The 20,292-nt window shown below is 32.1% G+C and overlaps 2 protein-coding genes across 5 annotated transcripts; one reads left to right on the top strand and one right to left on the bottom strand.

The window, feature by feature from the left end:
• The first annotated feature begins 1,562 nt into the window (after window positions 1–1,562).
• LOC111901624 (conserved oligomeric Golgi complex subunit 7) lies at window positions 1,563–6,318 on the top strand. Its single transcript, XM_023897501.3, has 10 exons — window positions 1,563–1,882; window positions 2,468–2,557; window positions 2,687–2,806; window positions 2,909–3,010; window positions 3,073–3,350; window positions 3,421–3,566; window positions 3,652–3,850; window positions 3,930–4,584; window positions 5,436–5,768; window positions 5,842–6,318. Exons 1-10 carry the CDS (start codon window positions 1,598–1,600, stop codon window positions 6,115–6,117), a joined length of 2,484 nt encoding a protein of 827 aa, XP_023753269.1. The 5' UTR covers window positions 1,563–1,597; the 3' UTR covers window positions 6,118–6,318.
• A 3,831-nt stretch (window positions 6,319–10,149) lies between these two features.
• LOC111901622 (uncharacterized) lies at window positions 10,150–13,122 on the bottom strand. 4 transcript variants are annotated; one of them, XR_008226291.1, is made up of 9 exons: window positions 12,842–13,122; window positions 12,502–12,630; window positions 12,121–12,160; window positions 11,958–12,033; window positions 11,671–11,871; window positions 11,374–11,586; window positions 10,928–11,302; window positions 10,573–10,808; window positions 10,150–10,478 (listed from the first exon to the last, which is right to left on the bottom strand). XR_008226291.1 is itself a non-coding variant. In XM_023897499.3 (8 exons), exons 1-7 carry the CDS (start codon window positions 12,882–12,884, stop codon window positions 10,976–10,978), a joined length of 1,029 nt encoding a protein of 342 aa, XP_023753267.1. In that variant the 5' UTR covers window positions 12,885–13,122; the 3' UTR covers window positions 10,150–10,774; window positions 10,928–10,975. The 4 variants fall into 4 exon arrangements, 2 of the variants coding, with proteins under 2 accessions (XP_023753267.1, XP_042753943.1); XR_008226290.1 differs by having other exon boundaries at window positions 10,573–11,302; XM_023897499.3 differs by having other exon boundaries at window positions 10,150–10,774.
• Between the last annotated feature and the right edge of the window lie 7,170 nt (window positions 13,123–20,292).

The raw sequence follows: 20,292 nt of genomic DNA, 5'->3' as shown, positions 1-20,292 counted from the left end.
TGGCATGGATTGGTTAAGCCCCCACCATGCTGAGATTATGTGTCACGATAAGGCCGTTCGCCTTCACCTTCCGAATCGCGAAACCCTAATAATATACGGAGACAAACCTAGCACAAACCTTCGTCTTATATCATGCATTAAGACCCAAAAGTATCTGCGAAAGAAGGACGTGATGTTTCTGGCTCATATAGTGGATAAATCTAAGGAAGATGTCAACATTCAAGACATTCCAGTAGCTTGTGAGTTCCCAGATGTCTTTTATGATTGCTTTTGTATATCAATCCCAACGATTGTATTATAGCATCTTTTGAACTATAAATCTCAAAAACTATGTTAGCATCTTTTGATCGTGGTTTAGGTCTATATCAAACTTGAAAAAACTTGAAATTATCATTGTATCCTTTTTTAATTTATATTTTACATATTTTAATAATTATTTGAATACTTTCATAATTGAAAAATGGAAAATAAAAAAGGGACCCACCCTACCTACATATAATTTCTCGTCCTTCCAACGATAACCTACCCTCCCCCCGCCTCCCTTTCACTACCGAACTCCTTTTGACCTACCACCATCACTATAGTTTATATATGTAAGCTCGCTAAGTGAAGTTTGAGTGGGTTTAAGGAATACACACATCAAACCAAAAATAAGTCATACCATGTGACTTCTTTTATTGGTTTTTAAATACCTAGCGGTCAAAATAGAACACATATTGGTTTATGAAACATACATCAAACCAAAAATAAACCATACCATATGACTTCCTTTATTGGTCTTTAAATATCTAGCGATCAAAATGGAACACGTATTGGTTTATGAAACATCTAAAACTCGGAAACCATTGTCTTTTTCTTCAACCTAGTAAACTAAATACCATCTCCGAATTAATCCTACCGTCATTGTCGTTCAATTCTATTTTCTTTCACTCATCAGAAGAAATCATTGAAACATCGAAACCAAAATCGGACCTAATATTAGTGTTGTAACCCCTAAACATAAATAATAAACCAATATCAAAAACATCATAACCAAAAACTGAAACATCACCTCCATTATCATACACTATCATTTTCATTATTCACCATTATCATTCACCTTATTATTCTTTTCTGATTCTATAATTCGTGGATCAGTGGACTAAGAAATTAGAGAGAGAGAGAGAGAGAGAGAGATAAGCCCGTAGCCTTGGTCGGAGACAGATGAATCCTAGAGGCAAGCAAGATAGAGTGAGTTGTCGTCCCTTTATTTCAAGACATGGGTTAGGGTGACGGTGAGGTCTAATATTATTTAATCAAATTAAATGAAAGAAAGATGTAAGGAAAAAAAAGGCAAACTTGACAAGTAACTTAAACCAGAATCAAACCCTCTTAAAATAACTATTTTTGCAAGTTGAAAGATTTTAGTACTACAAAAAGAACAAAGTTAACTCATTCTGTATATATATTTTTTCTTGGGGACCAAAACGTGATGAAAAATAAAATTTGGAGGACAATACCGCAACATATCCAAAACTAAAACGATCATGGTGCAAATATCATCAAATATAGTTAGTTCATAGTTCACCGACTGAAACATTTCCAGTGGTCGGAGAAGATGATGATAGATCTGGGATCGTTCTCCGACGAGAAATTCGATGCCAAGAAATGGATAAACAATGCTTGCCAGTCACGGCATCCTCAGGATCCCTTAGACAAGCACCTAGTGGATCTCGAGATGAAGCTACAGATGGTGTCCGAGGAGATCGCCGCGTCACTCGAGGAACAGAGCTCCGCCGCCATCCTCCGTGTCCCTCGCGCTACCCGTGACGTCATCCGCCTCCGCGACGATGCTCTCTCCCTCCGTCAATCCGTCGGATCGATCCTCCTCAAGCTCAAAAAAGTAAGATCTTATTGTCGATCACAAGATACGCACTCGTAATTGTTAACTGCTATTAAGGTTTGACAATCTATCGGAGAATATAGCTTTGTTCTATTGTGCGACTGTTTCGCACAGTAATTCCATAGATATATGCTAATCCTGCAATGCTGATCCACTTTTGCTGCTAGATTGGGGTTTTATCTTGGAATTTGACGTTTGAGAGATGTATTAATGGAGTTCAATTATATTTTAAAATCAAACACATTTTTGTGGAGTATTCATGTTTGTATACTTTCTAAATGTCCTACGAATTGTCCATCCCGTAGTTTTAGAATCAAAATATCATTAGGTAATAAACATCGTTTCAATATTCTACTTTGTTATGCTATAGACATTTGGCATGATCCTCACTTGGTCACCATTATACTGTAATTGATTGAAGCATAGGAACAGGAAGCAATGTGTGAAAGTTCAGTTTTAGACATAGCCAAATTGTGCATATTTCATCTCTCTTGGCTAGAATAGTAAGTGAATACAAATAGCATGAAGCAAAATACTGTGTCTATAACCTTAACCTTACATGTAATTCTTCATTTGTATCTATAGGCAGAGGGTTCATCAGCAGAATCAATAGCTACCCTTGCTAAAGTTGATACAGTCAAGCGGAGAATGGAAGCAGCTTATGAAACACTTCAGGTGGAAATATACTTGATTCCTTTAGTTCTTCTGTTTAGTTTACCATAATTTGTGTTATCTTTTTCTTAATACTATGCCCTTTTATACTTCAAACATATTGGATCTTTATATATTATGGCTTATGTATAGGATGCTGCGGGGCTAACTCAATTAAGCTCCACTGTTGAGGATGTTTTTGCAAGTAAAGATCTTCCTCGTGCAGCAGAAACCTTAGCCAACATGAGGCATTGTTTGACTGCTGTTGGGGAGGTAAAAGTCAACCGACTTCTCATGTATCATTTATGTAAAATAAAAACTCCTTATAGATAACATCATAATATCACAATAATTTATCCACCTTTCGCCTTTCAGGTTGCTGAATTTGCTAATATTAGAAAGCAACTTGAAGTGTTAGAAGATAGACTGGACTCCATGGTTCAACCTCGTCTAACAGATGCAATAACCAATCGCAAGGTAAATTTTAAAGAACAATCTTTCTGAATTCGCCAATATTTATATATCTTTTCTTTGTTTAGGATAAGGTTGCACAAGAAATGAGGGAAATCCTCATTCGAATTGGAAGATACAAGTCCTTGGAGTCTCACTACACCAAAGTCCATCTAAAACCCATAAGACAACTATGGGAGGATTATGAAATGAAGCAACAACATACTAAAACAAGAACCGAAAGAAACCAAGTTGAAAGCATATCAACTTCTCATGATTATCAATCTCCACCTACAGTTTCATTTCCCAGTTGGCTACCAAGTTTCTATGATAAATTATTACTTTATCTTGAAGAAGAATGGAAATGGTACTAAGGATTATCACATATTTGACTCACATTCTCATTTAAATGACTTATTACACTACATTTCTTTCAGGTCTATGCGTGCTTTTCCTGAAGATTACAAGACTCTTGTCCCCAAGCTTTTAATAGAAGCAATGGTGGCTGTGGGTGCTAGCTTTGTTTCACGCATCAACCTTGCAACTGGAGATGTAGTTCCAGAAACCAGAGCCTTAGCCAAAGGTTATTATAATCTTAACCTCCATTACATCTTAGATTTGACCACATCTTTGACCACATATATAACAGCAGTATGTTACAATTTCAGGTGTATTAGATATCTTATCAGGGGACATGCCAAAAGGTGTCAAAATACAAACAAAACATCTAGACACATTAATCGATCTCCACAATATGACAGGAAGTTTTGCAAGAAACATACAACACCTTTTTGGAGAATCCGATCTTAACGTATTAAGAGACACCCTTAAAGCAATCTACCTCCCTTATGAATCCTACAAACAAAGGTACACCACCTACACATCAGCCAAATCCGTTCTGCATTCAAGGGGCATTTCCGTAATTTTACAATTCTTGGTTATGTAGGTATGGACAAATGGAGCGTGTCACTCTGTCATCCGAGATCGCAGGGATTGACCTAAGAGGAGCTGTTACTCGTGGTGTTGGAGCACAAGGAATCGAGCTGAGTGAAACAGTTAGAAGAATGGAAGAATCAGTCCCACAAGTGATTGTCCTTCTAGAAGCTTCTGTTGACCGATGCATCAGCTTTACAGGTGGATCCGAAGCCGATGAGCTCATTCTTGCCCTTGATGATGTCATGCTGCAGTTCATTTCAACCCTACAAGACATCCTTAAAACTTTAAGAATCGTATGTGGGGTCGATGTTGTTGTTGGTGTTGCCCCTAAGGAAACAGGAATAGAAAAAGGGAGGAAGTTTGAGATGTCAAGTGAGGACGAATGGTCTTATGTCCAGGGTGCATTGCAAATACTCACAGTTGCAGATTGCTTGTCCAACAGGTCATCTGTTTTTGAAGCTTCCTTGCGGGCCACACTTGCTAGATTCAACACAAATTTGTCCTCTGCTGTATTTGGGTCAAGTATTGACCCGAATTCATCACATGAAACAGTTGATGGAGGTGGAGATTTATCCATGGCTGGAAGAGCTGCTTTGGATATGGCGGCTTTGCGGCTGTTTGATGCTCCAGAAAAAGCCCGCAAGCTTTTTAATCTTTTGGAGCAGGTAACTTTTTTTTTTTTATCTTTTCTGTTAAAGTTACAAATTTGGTCCCTTTGGTATACTCAAACTGATAGGCTTAGTCCAAAATTTCGTTTTTGTTACAAATTTTGTCCGTGTGGGTTCATATTGTTGTAGTTTTTGGTCCCTGTGTCGTAAAAATTTAAAATGACGATTTTCCCCTTGGACCAAACCCTGAAGAACTATGTAATTTACTCAGAAAATTCCCATTCTTTTGGGAAATTTTTTGGTAAAGTCCTAAATCTTTTTTTTTTTAACAGTAAAGTCCCGTTATTTTGGGAAGATCACATAATCTGTCATTTTCTGTTAAAATTTTAAAAAAAAAAAGACTTTTTCATTAATTTGGGCAAAATGTTAAATAACCAGGACTTTTCTGTTAAAAAAAAAAAGATTTAGGACTTAATCAAAAAAATTCTCAAAATAATAAGACTTTTCTGCATAAAACCCTAATTTTATTATTAAATTGTGTTTTAGATTATTATGTACTTTATTTTATTCTAAATAGGACAAACTATCAGAGTACAATTTTTGATTTTTTTACAGCGCTTAGTCCAAAATTGATTTCTTTTTTCAGTTTTGTTCCGTATATTAATGTTTCATTTCAATTTTGGTCCTTGGAACCTTGAAATAAGGACCAAAATCGATATGAAACCTTGAAATAAGGACCAGAAATAAAAATGTTCTATTTTTTAACTTAAATCTCTAAAAACCAAAAAGCAAAGGGACCATTTTTGTAATTACTCAAAACAGGAGCAAAACTGCAACAAAATGAAACCACATGGACTAAACTTGTAATTTTGATGATCTTTGTTTTCAACATTTTCTTTCTAAACCAGTCAAAAGATCCACGGTTCCACGCACTTCCAATTGCATCTCAAAGAGTATCCGCATTTGTGGACACTGTAAACGAGCTTGTGTACGATGTCCTTATATCCAAAGTAAGAAAGCAATTGAATGGTGTATCAAATCTACCCATATGGTCATCCGTAGAGGAACAAACCACCTTTCACCTTCCAAGCTTCAGTGCATACGCCCAATCATACATAACAACAGTAGGTGAATACCTTCTCACTTTACCCCAACAACTCGAACCACTAGCCGAAACCATTTCAAACAACGATGCCAATGCTGAAGAAGCACAATTCTTTGCAACAGAATGGATGTTTAAGGTAAATCATAATCATAATCATAATCATAGTCATAGTCATAATAAATTATTAAGTAGTGATGATGATGAAATAGGTGGCAGAAGGTGCTGCGGGTTTGTTTATGGAGCAACTGAGGGGTATTCAGTATATAACGGAACGTGGGGCCCAACAGCTGTCGGTGGATATCGAGTATCTAAGCAATGTGTTGTCGGCATTGTCGATGCCGATTCCGCCGATTTTGGCTACGTTTCATACTTGTTTATCAACACCAAGGGATCAGTTGAAGGATGTGATGAAAAATGATTTGGAAAGTCTTGATGTTCCTACAGCTAACCTTGTGTGTAAGATGCGAAGAGTGAGCCTTGAATGATGATGAGGTAATGTAAGAGATGTTTGGATTTTTGAGTTGTATTTATAGATGAGAGTAGTTGTGAATTCGGTATAACTATTCGTGGAGACATTTATATATGGATTAAAGAGAATTATGATTTTGTCGGATTGAACACATAAAACAGTCAGTGCGTACATTTCAGACAGTTAGAAAAGAAATACACCAACGGGTTTCAATCAAGTTTCTGCATGCACAATTGTCATTTCCCTTATCTCAACATTAGAGGTGTTGAAATTTTTTTGGTGTTGCAAATATGGATGATGTGTTATCTAAAGGATTCTACTTGCCCATAGCTAAATTATTCATAGCATCTGCTCATGTTGTCAGACAATCCGTTCCTACTGTCAACTATGTAGACATTTTGGTCGATGAAAATGGCTCTTACACATTGCTTGATAAATTATTTAATGTCTTTTTGTGATATTATCGTTTGTAACTTTCAATATTGTCTTTTGGTATTTCTAAGAAAAAACATGGTTGTTTGGTTCTTTTAAGAAATATACGGTCATTTGGTAATTTGAAGTAACATTGTCGTTTACTAAATTTAAAAAAAATAAAAATAAATCATATCATATCATCCATCGCAAATTATTAGCAATATGTTTTAATTTCGCAATTTAGCTGTCTTTATAGATAGATACGTATTTCAAAATCCTACTATCAGTTTATTCTATTATCTTTATCTTCCTATTTATTTAAATCAATAACAAATTAACAAAATGGTAATATTAAAGTATTTCCTTATAGTGGAGGGGTGTGAGAGAATGTTAATGGTGTTTGGGAGTATATGTCCAACAAATGTTAACAATAATCACACTTAGAATTTGCCTTTGGATGTAACCTATTATGGATTGATTAATTTGGTGGCTATAAAATTACGTGTGTTGATAATATTATCATATAAATATAAAAGATTTAGATGATGAGGTAAATGACTATTTAGATACTGTTCGTTATGTGTATTCACATACAACTATGTTGTATGCTGTCGATTTTGGTGCATAGAGTTCAAGGGATCAACAACCAGTAGCAATCAAGTCCCAACTATGATGATTTCTCATATTAGGCCTTTGGATTATGTCTGTCCAATGTAAATATAAGAATGTTCTCAATGAGGAGCCTACATGTGATATTATTGGTGCATCAAGGACTGCAAATGGAGCCCGTATCTTTTTGCTTAATGATTCTAAAGCAGACCCATCTCCATCCTTATGCAGAGAAAATTATGATTATTGTAAAGATATATCCTACAAGGAGAACATTGTTGGTGATTTAGTGGGTAAAATATATTCGAATGAATGATTATGATGTGGAGAATGAAGCAAACAAAGGTAATGAAGATTTCAATGTTTCCTGGTGTATGCCTCCTTTATCGATTAACCTAGAACCAGCTATCATTCATAAAATGCCATTGTGCTATGAGCATACTTCACATGTCTCGTTTCGTCAAATGTTTAACGTTAAAGAAGATTTGAATATAGAGTCGGATGAATGTTTTCATTATAAGACCACCAAATCATGCAAAAATATGTTTGTGGTCATATGCTTTTATGAATTTCAATGGCGTATTAGGGTCGTCAAAATTGAAGATGCCAACTATTCCAAGTTCGAGTATTTAAGGTTTAACACACCGGTTCTATAACGTAAATCCATCCCGATCATCATCATCATCATCAAGAAAATAAGTAAGTATTGGGATACTTAGGAACCATGTGCCTCGTTGTCGCTATGGATGGAAATAACAAAATAATTAAGTCTTTTCAACATTAAAGATCATTATGTTTCCTGATCTCCTCTGAAGAATAGGATGCAATCTAGTGCATGTATTCTTCATTGGTAAGGTGGATGTTGGCAATTACGAATCTAAATGATAAAGAAATTGTGAAATAGATTCATAGTATTATGTGATATACTAGATATGTATGGCTAATGTATGACTTTTTATAAGCATATAAAAGAGTATATAAATAGTTCCTTGAGATATTATTTCTGCTAGGCTCTAGATATGTATGTAATTATGGCATTCATTTCCTAAACAAATAAATCCAGTGTTTAAACAATAATTGTGATCTACGCATATGAAACAACCAAAGGGTCTTTTTAGTGTAATAACTAATAATGGGTAATGAGCTTGTACTTATAAACAACCATAATCCACACATAAAAAAACATATTCAAATATTACTTAAGCTTCAAAAAAAAACCCTATCTTTTCTAACTAACAATCAATGGCGGGAAAATTGAGAATTAAGTCCCAACTTATCGGTGAAATAAAATATGATCTATGAAAGGACTTTGAAAAACATAAACTTGTTATGGAGTAATGTGACGATATAATGGCAAGGTATTATGAAAAGGGTGAGATGCTTCAATAGCTTAATTGGTTCCCGTACTACACAAGAAGGTAAATCACACAACTTTATTTCTTGGGATCTAGAGCTAAAGATTTGGAGATCCTTGTGGCGATGATTAATCTTTTGTAGGTATTTGGTCATAGAGTGAAGCATGAGATGGAAATTCTTGATAGGGTTCAATGTTTTGAAGGTTCACGTTAGGTTTGAAGGTTTATGGTTTTGAAAGTTAAAGGTTCAAGTTTTAAGCTTCTTTTTTTTTGACGTTTAAATGTAGTTCGGTTTTTTTTTCCCAAAGTTAAATCTTTGGGTGTTTTGTAAAATCGTCCAATTTTAATATGAACAATGCGTGTGTAATCATCATCATAACTATCATGTCTGAAACAAATAAAAAAGTTATTTGAAGTACATTTGATTAGGTGATGATGTCATTGGTGAGAAGAGAGTGAGAGCTTGAAGATGGTGAACTTGTTGATGATTGTGAGTTTGAATGATAGGAAAGACACAATCAAGATAGATGTTTGTCACAAATTTAGGTTCTTCACGGATGAAAGTAATAGATTAAGGAGAGATGAGATGTAAAATGACTAAAATACACTCACATGAGAGGCACATAGGTTGAGTTAACGGATGAGAGGGGTTATATCCATAATGAAACCGACTAAGAGGACCAAATTTGCCATTTTTGAATATAGACCAAAACCTAAAAAAACGGCACATGGACCAAATTTGCATTTTTCTCCTATTTTTATTTTTTATGAGACAGGATTTAGTAGGGTTGCCCAATTGGGACTCATTCTTGACATGAACTTAAAAGAGGATAAAATTAGTCTATTATCAAAGGATGAAGACCTTCTAAGGTCGTATATAGGTACTAACTAGTCTTTTGCCTTTCAGATTTGGACTTTGCGTTTTCGACTTGGCGTCTTATGATTTGGAGCCATGGTGAAACCGTGTGATTATGAAAAATTCTAAATTCTATATCAACATCATGATTTGTGATTGTGTAGAGAAGATAAATCGCTAACTTCAACATTACACTCAACAAAAATACAATAACGAGTTACTTTGTGTATTTGTAATTGTGTTGCCTACAAATACCTATGAAAATAATGCTTCTTTGACATTGCTCATTTATGTGGTTTAAAAAACTTACAGGCTAACTACGTCTGACCGTTAAATGCTTGTGGAATGACAAATTTTCCTTTATTTTGTCTTTTCTTATTTTATCTTTTTATTATTATTATTATTATTATTATTATTTATAGTTTGATTATTAAATAAAATGCACAACACCACAACACCAATCTATTTAGAACCAATTGAAAAGACTTTCCTACAACCCTAGACCTTTGTATGTGCACAATCACCTTCCCCTATGAATGTATCAAAATGATATCTCATATCACGCTCTACATAAAACATCATTGACATCTCCTATCACGTTACATTTCATTATTCTCATCATGTTTGAATTAAAACCCAACTTATTTAACATAAAAGTGTCAAAGATTGAAGAAACATGAAACCCAATATATGAAAATAAAGAAAATTTTGGTGTTTGTACAAAGGAGGTTTTTCTTTTTCCCAATAACTTTTTACACTCAAATTAATCAAAGTTGGTTCGGGATGACAAAATGCCTAGATTAAGATCCTTGGATAGAAGATCTCAAAAACTTTATGATCTAAATGCAGACATCAACATTTTACAAAGTTCATATTGAAAAAAATGTTTTAAATATCTCAAATACATTCTAAAAACATAAAACTCTTGTAAACTTTCAACCTTAATACTATCCCAAATAATCAAAACAGTTTAATAGCAAAGTATTAAACGGATCACAAATGTGATCTAACTTTCCTGCAAAAACAAAACGTTACAGTTTCAAGTTTCAAGCTTTGGTTACCTCTATGAGCTTCTTCAACACCTTTTTTGTAAAAGAATCATTCAACACATACAAAAAGCAACTTCAGATTCAGATTCAGAGGCTGCATCATGCGTATCATATCATCTCTTTATCATTCATAAACTTCACAACATGGTGATATTGTAAAGATTGAAGATTTAATTGTGGGTGGTTACCTCAAACCATGGGAAAACCATCATGATGATTTCTTTCACCAAATCTTTGTGTTCTATTTTTGTATAAACTACCCTTTAAAACAATTAGTCACCAACCAAAGATTATGAAAACAGATGATTATTATTATTATTATGCAACAACAATTTAAGTAAAATACCTCCCTTAAGACTCTTTTTCTCCTTTAGTTATATCTCAACAAAGCTGTGAGAACAAAAAACAGGTTCACTTCACTTCACTTCTCCCATGAACAAAAACCATAACACAGTTTAAGACTCCAAAACACACGCATTCATAGAATTTCTATTACGAGAAGTTATATAGAATTTTTTTTTTTTTGAAAAAAAAAAGGTCTACCTCTTCTGACTTTGACATTTTTGATTTTTCTACAATCTTTCTCTCTCACTAATACGGACTTCTGGATGACCTCCTTCTTCCACCATGTCTAGGGGAATGAGACCTGCTTCTGTCCCTGTATCTATCCCCTCTCCTGTCCCCACCACCACCATTTCTGTAACTGTTGTTGTGGGCCCTACGATCCGATGTTCTTCCAGAATCCCGAGATCCTCGGTTTCGATCGCGTGATGACCTGTCATTGTAACGATTCTTGTCCCTGTCAGCAGATCCACTTCTGTGTTTACCTTCAATTTCTTTTTCTCTTTGTTTCCTTCTTTCTTCTGCTTCTTTCTCCCTTGCTAATCTTTCCTCTTCCCTTGCCTTCTCCTTTGCCTCCTGCAATCACATTCACAATGAATTTTATAGAAAAGAAGAAATCAAGATTTTGAATCTTGAAATTTGCTTACTTTGTATTCAGAAAGGAAATCTCTGACCAATCCATAACCGATATGCTGTTTTCCAGTGACATGGGATTGGGTTCTTTCAAGAGCATCATTTGCTATCAAAAAGGAACCACATGTTTCACAAAGAGCCATTTTCTTTTCTTGAGCAAGCATTAGAACTTTTTCATTCTGTGGTTGAAGGGTCAATGCGGTTTTCTCAATGTTAAGCAGATCCACCTGTACAAAATGGGAATCAAGATTCAAGAATCAAAAATCAAAGTTTTTTTTAGAAACCAAGAAGAACCCTTTTACTTTTAGTACCTTTCTCATGAGTGCTTCAGCTTCATCCACCTTTCCAGCTTCCCCAAGTGCCTCCACTGATTCTAGAAGGTTCTTGATTTTTTCTTCTAGAACAGATAGTTGTTCGGATTTCTCAGCTGGAATTGGAGGAGGAGGAGGAACTTCAACCTCTTGAGCAAGTCTCTCACGTCCACGTCTAACTCTCCTATCTAAGTCCATCACCTGAAATTGTTGCAAGAAAATATAAAAATCTTACCATATTATGTAACAAGAAGTATCATATCAAATCTATGTGAAAGACTTCTTACCAATTTTTCACAGAAATGAGCAAGTTCTGCTTCAAATCTTGGCACATAAGAATCATGCCTTGGAGAACTCTCAAAGCTATAAAGCAAAAAAGAAAAAAGAAATTAAATTTGAATAACAGTCTATTACAGTTTATAAAACATGTTTCAGAGTTCAATTTGTTACCTTTCTTTCAACTTCGGATCATGGATTTTAGGGCATGGACCTGAGAAAAGAAATAATACAGAATCCATAACTTCATGATAAAGAATCCATGACTCTTTCAATAGTCATTCATAAAATTCTGCCTAATGTAGCATGTTAAGTTAAATCGTCTAAGTTGATAGTCCCAATTTCAAGGCAACTATTGTTGTGGTTTGCTTTATCAATTACTGTTTTGAGTTTTCCATTGAAATTCTTTTATTTAAATATAAGTACACCTTTTTGAAGCTTGAAAGGGACAAAAAGGAGAGTTGTTAAACAGACAAATTTTATTTTTCAATCTTTCCGAACATTAACATAGAGAAGCTAGTTGAATACAATATAGGGAGCTAATGCAAAACCCACCTAGATCACTTCGAGTGTTCACGAACAGATCGTGTGGGCAAAATTTCACCATGTAGAAGCCACATACTTCCTTATCATCCCAAGAGATCTCCTTGTGTCCCCTTCTCTCTTCTTCAGTCAAATTGCGAGCTAAAATACACCACCGATAACCAAAAAAAACATAAGTCATCACATCAATTCAGATAATTAGGGTTTCAAAATTTCAGGTCCTAACATGCACCAATTGCGATGGACTTAAGCTTAATCCAAATCCAAGATCCCAAAATTAAAACCAAATAAAACCGAAAACATAAACACGAGAATGACAAGGATTGTGCAAGAACATATAGAAAATATAAACCTGAACCCATGAGCTCATCTAGCAATGCTCTTTGGGCGTCCATGACTCGGATTGCAGGTAAGCAAAGAATGTATGAAACCCTAATTGATTACTTAGTAGAAGATCGAGTAGGATGAGGGAGAGCTGACGGGGTTTATGGTGACGAATTGGGATTCTGTCTAGGGTTTCATCATGATAAATTTTAGGGCGATGCAATCAAAAGAAAGGGGCGTAAAATAAGTATCAATGTCGAGGAGTACACCTGTTTGGGTGCTCGGTTATCTTTAACCCCTGTTAGTATGAAAAATGTTGCAACTACCAACTATTATCATTTATTTTGTAAACGATAATTATTTAATTATACTAGATCTAAATGTTTTATCAATTTTCCATTGCACATTCCACTTAAAAAAAAATTAATATATATAAAGTGCAATAATTTTATGCTATCATGTAAGTCGATTTAACGTATACAGTATATTTTATATGGGTCAATCAATTTTTTTAAATAAAAGAACTCAAACAAACAAACTAGTTTTAGGTTTTATATACAATACCCTAATTCTAAAAACTAGGTACAAAAGTATGATATATACATTTGCATCTCCACTTAAGAGTTAACAATTGTTTTACATAGATGACAATCTATATGTGAAATTTATCTCACGATTGTTTATAAGAGACTAATAAAATTGAAAGCAACTACTAACATTAAGACTCAGACAATATATATCATTTGAAAAGTAAGAATATATTAAAAAATAATTAATCATACTATTTCACTACCTTGTTTATAATTTGAAAGGACAATGTAACTGTAACCAAATTTTTAAGAAAAGAAATAAGATTAAATATAGGTCAGGAGTCCAAATTAGATACGAGATTGGAGACCGGAGGCAGAGGGAGCACGCTTGATTATCATTTATCACTCATTTCTTAATAATCAAAATTAGACGGTGGATGAGAGCTATTAAGGTGTTGAGTCTAAATGAGAAGTCTGATATAGTTAGCGTTGTAGCTCCATAATATGGAACACGTCAAAAGAGTTTTCTATGCGGAAGCCAAACTTTTTAGAGACAAAAGATTTCATGAAATAAAAGATTGTGGAAGGAAGAAGGATCTAAAACTCAATTTGAAGAACAATTCTCAACTAAGATAAGTTTCTCCAAAATGTTTGTTATTACATTTCAGAGCATGCGACTTTTCGAAACTCTTGTCTTGGAGAATACGATAACATTGTGGTTGAATATTCTATCATAGGGGTCATTAGGCCAACATTGGTTCTTAGGTCATTTAGGTTAACTGGCTCATATATATATATATATATATATATATATATATATATATATATATATATATATATATATATATATATATATATGTATCATTTAGTTTAACCTAATTGTACTTAAAAAAGAGTGTGTAGGAATTATTAAGAGTGCAACTAATTAGTCGCTATTGTATTAGCATTCAAATTAGTATTAGATGTTACACCAAACTTGTTAGCTAAAGCATGTTACATTTCTCTTATGTTGAGTTGTGTTTCTTTCATTGGGGTTCCTTCATGATTTCACAATTAGAACCTTGTGATACTCTTGCTCTTCCAATACATACTGGGTTTTCATGCTCCATATTTCAAAGTTTTCCACATTTAGTTTGATACCCTTGTTAAAGTTTCGCAACAATGTTCTTTAATGTAGAAGTCAGGTTTAAACATAGAGTTCTATAACAAACATATATGCAACAATAATTAATATTCATTCATACATACAACTCAGTTCATAACTGATTAAATAAGTTGAATTATGACTTATAATAAATTATGGTGAAAAAGAAGAGTACCTTATATTATAATACTATAAACAACATCATTAATTATGCAAATCCAATATAGTAAAAAACATATCTATAATCATGATATAACACTTAGAATTTAGAAAGTAATTCACATCAACAAATATAAAAAATAAAATTATCACGAACCTAAACAATATGTCATACAAATAAGCACAACTGGGAATACTTAAGTTTTTCCACATTTAGTTTGATACCCTTGTTAAAGTTTCACAACAATGTTCTTTAATGTAGAAGTCTGGTTTAAACACAGAGTTCTATAACAAACATATATGCAACAATAATTAATATTCATTCATATATACAACCCAATTCATAAATGATTAAATAAGTTAAATTAGGACTTATAATAAATTATGGTGAAAAAGAAAAGTACGTTATATTATAATACTATAAACAACATCATTAATCATGCAAATCCAATATAGTAAAAAACATATCTATAATCATGATATAACACTTAAAATTTAGAAAGTAATTCACATCAACAAATATAAAAAATAAAATTATCACGAACCTAAACAATATGTCATACAAATAAGTACAACTAGGAATACTTAACATTTAATATTTGATATAAATATCATGATCTATGTTAGAAACATTAACGAGGTACCCAAAGTTAAAGTCCGATGAGTTATTGTTGTAACTCCGTAACGTGGAACACATCTTCTATGCGGATGCCAAACTTTTGGAGACATAAGGTTTCAGGAGATAAAAGATTATGGAAGGAAGAAGGATCTAAAATTCAATTTGAAGAACAGTTCTCAACTAATATAAGTTTCTTTGAAATGTTTGTATTACATTTCAGAGCATGACACTTTTTGAAACTCTTATCTTGGAGAACACGTTGACATTGTATCTGAATCTTGTATCATAGGGGTTAATGCATGGGCCAACATTGGTTCCTAGATTATCTAGGTTAACTCCTTTATATCTTTATATATATATATATATATATATATATATATATATATATATATATATATATATATATATATATATATATATATATATATATATATATGTGTGTGTGTGTGTGTGGAAAAGTGAATATACTTTTAAGGGTATATAAGTTTAGGTACCAAAACTCACAATCTTACGTTGTTTTGTATCATATATACACATTGTAATTGTCCAATGTTCTTCTAATTCAACTTCTAACATAATTTAATTCCAAGATTTTTATAAATTTTACATTTATCTTCCTCTTACTTAATTTTCATTTTTAACTATATATATATATATATATATATATATATATATATATATATATATATATATATATATATATACACTAGTAGGTGTTCGGCATAAATATGTGATGTAAAACGAAGATAATAGTGAAATTTCGAAAATCTTGAAAGCAAATCAAGTTAAGGGTTGAAGTTTAAGAACATTATAATGAATATATAAAAAAACGACGTATTATGGTAAGTTTGGGTACATAAGTTTATATACCCTTAAGGGTATATTCACTTTTCTCATGTATATATATATATATATATATATATATATATATATATATATATATATATATATATAGAGAGAGAGAGAGAGAGAGAGCTAGGTTCAAATGTGGATTGACATCTATTGTGTGGACGTGTGGATAATACTATTCTATGAGAATTACAAAGAAAATATGTTGTTTGATAATATGAATACGTTCAATCTTATATAATTATTTTAATTATTAAGCATTTTCACTAATTAAATTGTCTATAAGGTTATTCTACACTTTTTTTAATTATTCTCATTCTGTCATAATGTTATTAGGATGTTTATTGAGTCGTATTCTGTAAGAATTAAAATAAATAAAAAATGATGAATGAGAACAAAAATGAATTATAATTGTTGAGAATCCATTAAAAATGTTAAGTATTCATAGTTGTACTTATTTGTATGTCATAGTTTGTTAACTATTAGTTGCATATTCTTTAGTTTCATGATAATTTTATTTTTTTATATTTGTTGATGTGAATTACTTTTTGAAAATTTATGCATTATATCGTGATTATATATAGGTTTTTTACTATATATGACTTTGCATGATTAATGATGTTGTTTATAGTATTATAATATAACATATTAATCTTATTCAACATAATCTATTATAAGTCATAATTTAACTTGTTTAATCATTTACAAAGTGAGTTGTATATATGGATGAATATTAATTATTCTTGCATATATGTTTGTTATAGAAATATGTGTTCGAAGCTGGCTTCTACATCAAAGAACATTGTTGCGAAACTTTAATAAGGGTATTAAACTAAATGTGGAAAAGTTTGAAATATGGAACATGAAAATCCAGTATGTATTGGAAGAACAAGAGTGTCATAAGGTTCTTACTGAAATCATGGAGGAACCTCAGGGAAAGAAACACAATCAACATAAGAAAAATGTATCATACTCTAGCTACCAAGTTTGGTGTAACATTCATTACTAAATTGAATGCTAATACAACGATGGCTAATTAACTACACTCATAATTATTATTACACTCTTTTTTTTCTTACAATTAGGTTATATATATATATATATATATATATATATATATATATATATATATATATGTTATAATGTGGATTGACAACTATTGTGTGGACGTGAGAATCCATTAAAATAACAATAGTTATGTGAGATTGAACGTATTCACATTACTAAACAACATATTCTCTTATTAATTTTCATAAAATAGCATTATCCACACGTTCACACAATAGTTGTCAATCCACATTATAACCTAGCCACATATATATATATATATATATATATATATATATATATATATATATATATATATATATATATATATATATATATATATATATATATAACCTAATTGTAAGAAAAAAAAGAGTGTAATAATAATTATGAGTGTAGTTAATTAGCCATCGTTGTATTAGCATTCAATTTAGTAATGAATGTTACACCAAACTTGGTAGCTAAAGTATGATACATTTTTCTTATGTTGATTGTGTTTCTTTCCCTGAGGTTCCTCCATGATTTCAGTAAGAACCTTGTAATACTCTTGTTCTTCCAATACATACTGGATTTTCATGTTCCATATTTCAAACTTTTCCACATTTAGTTTAATACCCTTATTAAAGTTTCGCAACAATGTTCTTTGATGTAGAAGCCAGCTTCAAACACATATTTCTATAACAAACATATATGCAAGAATAATTAATATTCATCCATATATACAACTCACTTTGTAAATGATTAAACAAGTTAAATTATGACTTATAATAGATTATGTTGAATAAGATTAGTATGTTATATTATAATACTATAAACAACATCATTAATCATGCAAAGTCATATATAGTAAAAAAACATATATATAATCACGATATAATGCATAAATTTTCAAAAAGTAATTCACATCAACAAATATAAAAAAATAAAATTATCATGAAACTAAAGAATATGCAACTAATAGTTAACAAACTATGACATACAAATAAGTACAACTAGGAATACTTAACATTATTTTGATATAAATGTCACGATCTATGTTAGAAACATTAACCGGGTACCCAAAGTTAAAGTATGATGAGTTATTGTTGGATCTCTATAATGTGGAACACGTCGAAAGAGTCTTCTATGCGGATGCCAAACTTTTCGGAGACAAAAGGTTTCAGGAGATAAAAGATTATGGAAGGAAGAAGGATCTAAAACCCAATTTGAAGAAAAATTCTCAACTAATATGAGTTTCTCCAAAATGTTTGTTATTACATTTCAGAGCATGTCACTTTTTGAAACTTTTATCTTGGAGAACATGTTGAAATTGTAGTTGAATTTTCTATGATAGTGGCCTTTGGGCCAATACTGTGTGTAAGAATTATTATAAGTGTAGTTAATTATCCACCATTGTATTAGCATTCAATTTAGTAATAGATGTTGCACCAAATTTGTTAGCTAACTCAAGTTACATTTATCTTATGTTGAGTTGTGTTTCTTTCTTTAGGTTCCTCCATGATTTTAGTAAGAACCTTGTAATACTCTTGCTCTTTCAATACGTGTTTGATTTTCATGCTCTATATTTCAGTGTTTTCCACATTTAGTTTAATACTCTTGTTAAAGTTCTGCAACCATGTTCTTTGATGTAGAAACCTGGTTTGAACACATAGTTCTATAAGAGACATATATGCAAGAATAATTAATAATCGCCCATATATACAACTCACTTCATAAATGACTAAATAAGTTAAATTCTGATTTATAAATTATAATATGTTATGGAGAAAAAGATCAATATGTTATATTATAATACTATAAACAACATCATTAATAATGCAAAGTTAATATAGTAAAATCATATCTATAATCATGATACAATGATTAAAATTTTCATAAAGTAATTCACATCAGCAAATATAAAAAATAAAATTATCATGAAACTAAGGAATATGCAACCAGTAGTTAACTAAGGGGTTGCTTGATAGTTGTTGATTGAGTCAGATATGACTGAGTTAGAGGCTTGACCGAGTTTGAAGCTCTGACTAAATTTGCTTCTTACTGAAATTATATGTTTGATTACGCCTCTGACCAAGTGTGTTAAATACTGAATATGACTATTTTACCATTTTGTGTTGTTTTGCGCTTATATAACCAATAAAATCATATTGAATCATGCTTGCATTACATAACTCCAAGTTTTCAATCCAATTGTATGGAGCTTTATAGCTCTATTCGACACGTAAATAAATAAAATACATTACGCTAATCTAGTCCAAAATCTAATCAAAGTGCATATATAACCAATGAATTTACTGAATTTACATGACAACAACAATCAACACATATACAAATGTAACAATCACAAAATACCATTAGCAATTCTAGCAGCCAACCCAAAATTAGCAAACTTCATCAAACCATTAGCCGAAAAGATTGAGCAGCTTCATACACTACCTTCAATGACATGACAATATTTAAGAGCAACGTCAATTCCTTCATTTTTTACTTTGAAAACAAACCATCTTCCTACATCTGATGAAGCAACCTCCCACCAGAGCAAACCATATTGTATCAAATTTTGGCAGAGGCAAGACATATGAGCATCATAAACAAATATGCTATGATGATTGAAATTAAAACAGCCTAAAAAATCCTTTATACAGTTCAAGTAGCCTTTTGATGTTTGATTCATATTAGATAATGAAGGTTTATCAAGAGTATACAGTTAATGATTTCAATTAACAAATCACATGATATACCCACCATCTGATTGCTAACAACTATGAGAATGACTATCAAAACTCAGCCTTGTTCTCGTTTTTTTTTTCTCCAGGCCTGCAATTTAGATTCAAGGGAAGAGGGAGATGTTTAAATTCTTTATTCCATAACATCTAGAATTTGATTTCAATATGGCATTTTGTCAAATACATTTTCTGCAAAATAAGACAAACTCTACAAACATAAATCAAAATATTCTAATAACACGAACCTTGAAATGTAACATAATTTGAACACCTTTAACACAACTCTTGTATGAAGTGGAACACGGCCGGAGCTTAGGGAGGTGACATTAGATGAGGACGACGACGACACCGGGGGGAGGAGGTAAGAGTAACACATATGTCTAAGGTAAGATTTGCTTTTGTAGA

This window comes from Lactuca sativa, chromosome 9 (genome assembly GCF_002870075.4).
Source record: "Lactuca sativa cultivar Salinas chromosome 9, Lsat_Salinas_v11, whole genome shotgun sequence".
Classification (NCBI taxonomy): Eukaryota; Viridiplantae; Streptophyta; class Magnoliopsida; order Asterales; family Asteraceae; genus Lactuca; species Lactuca sativa.
Note: the sequence above shows the minus strand (reverse complement) of the source record. Positions and strands in the feature narration are given on the sequence as shown.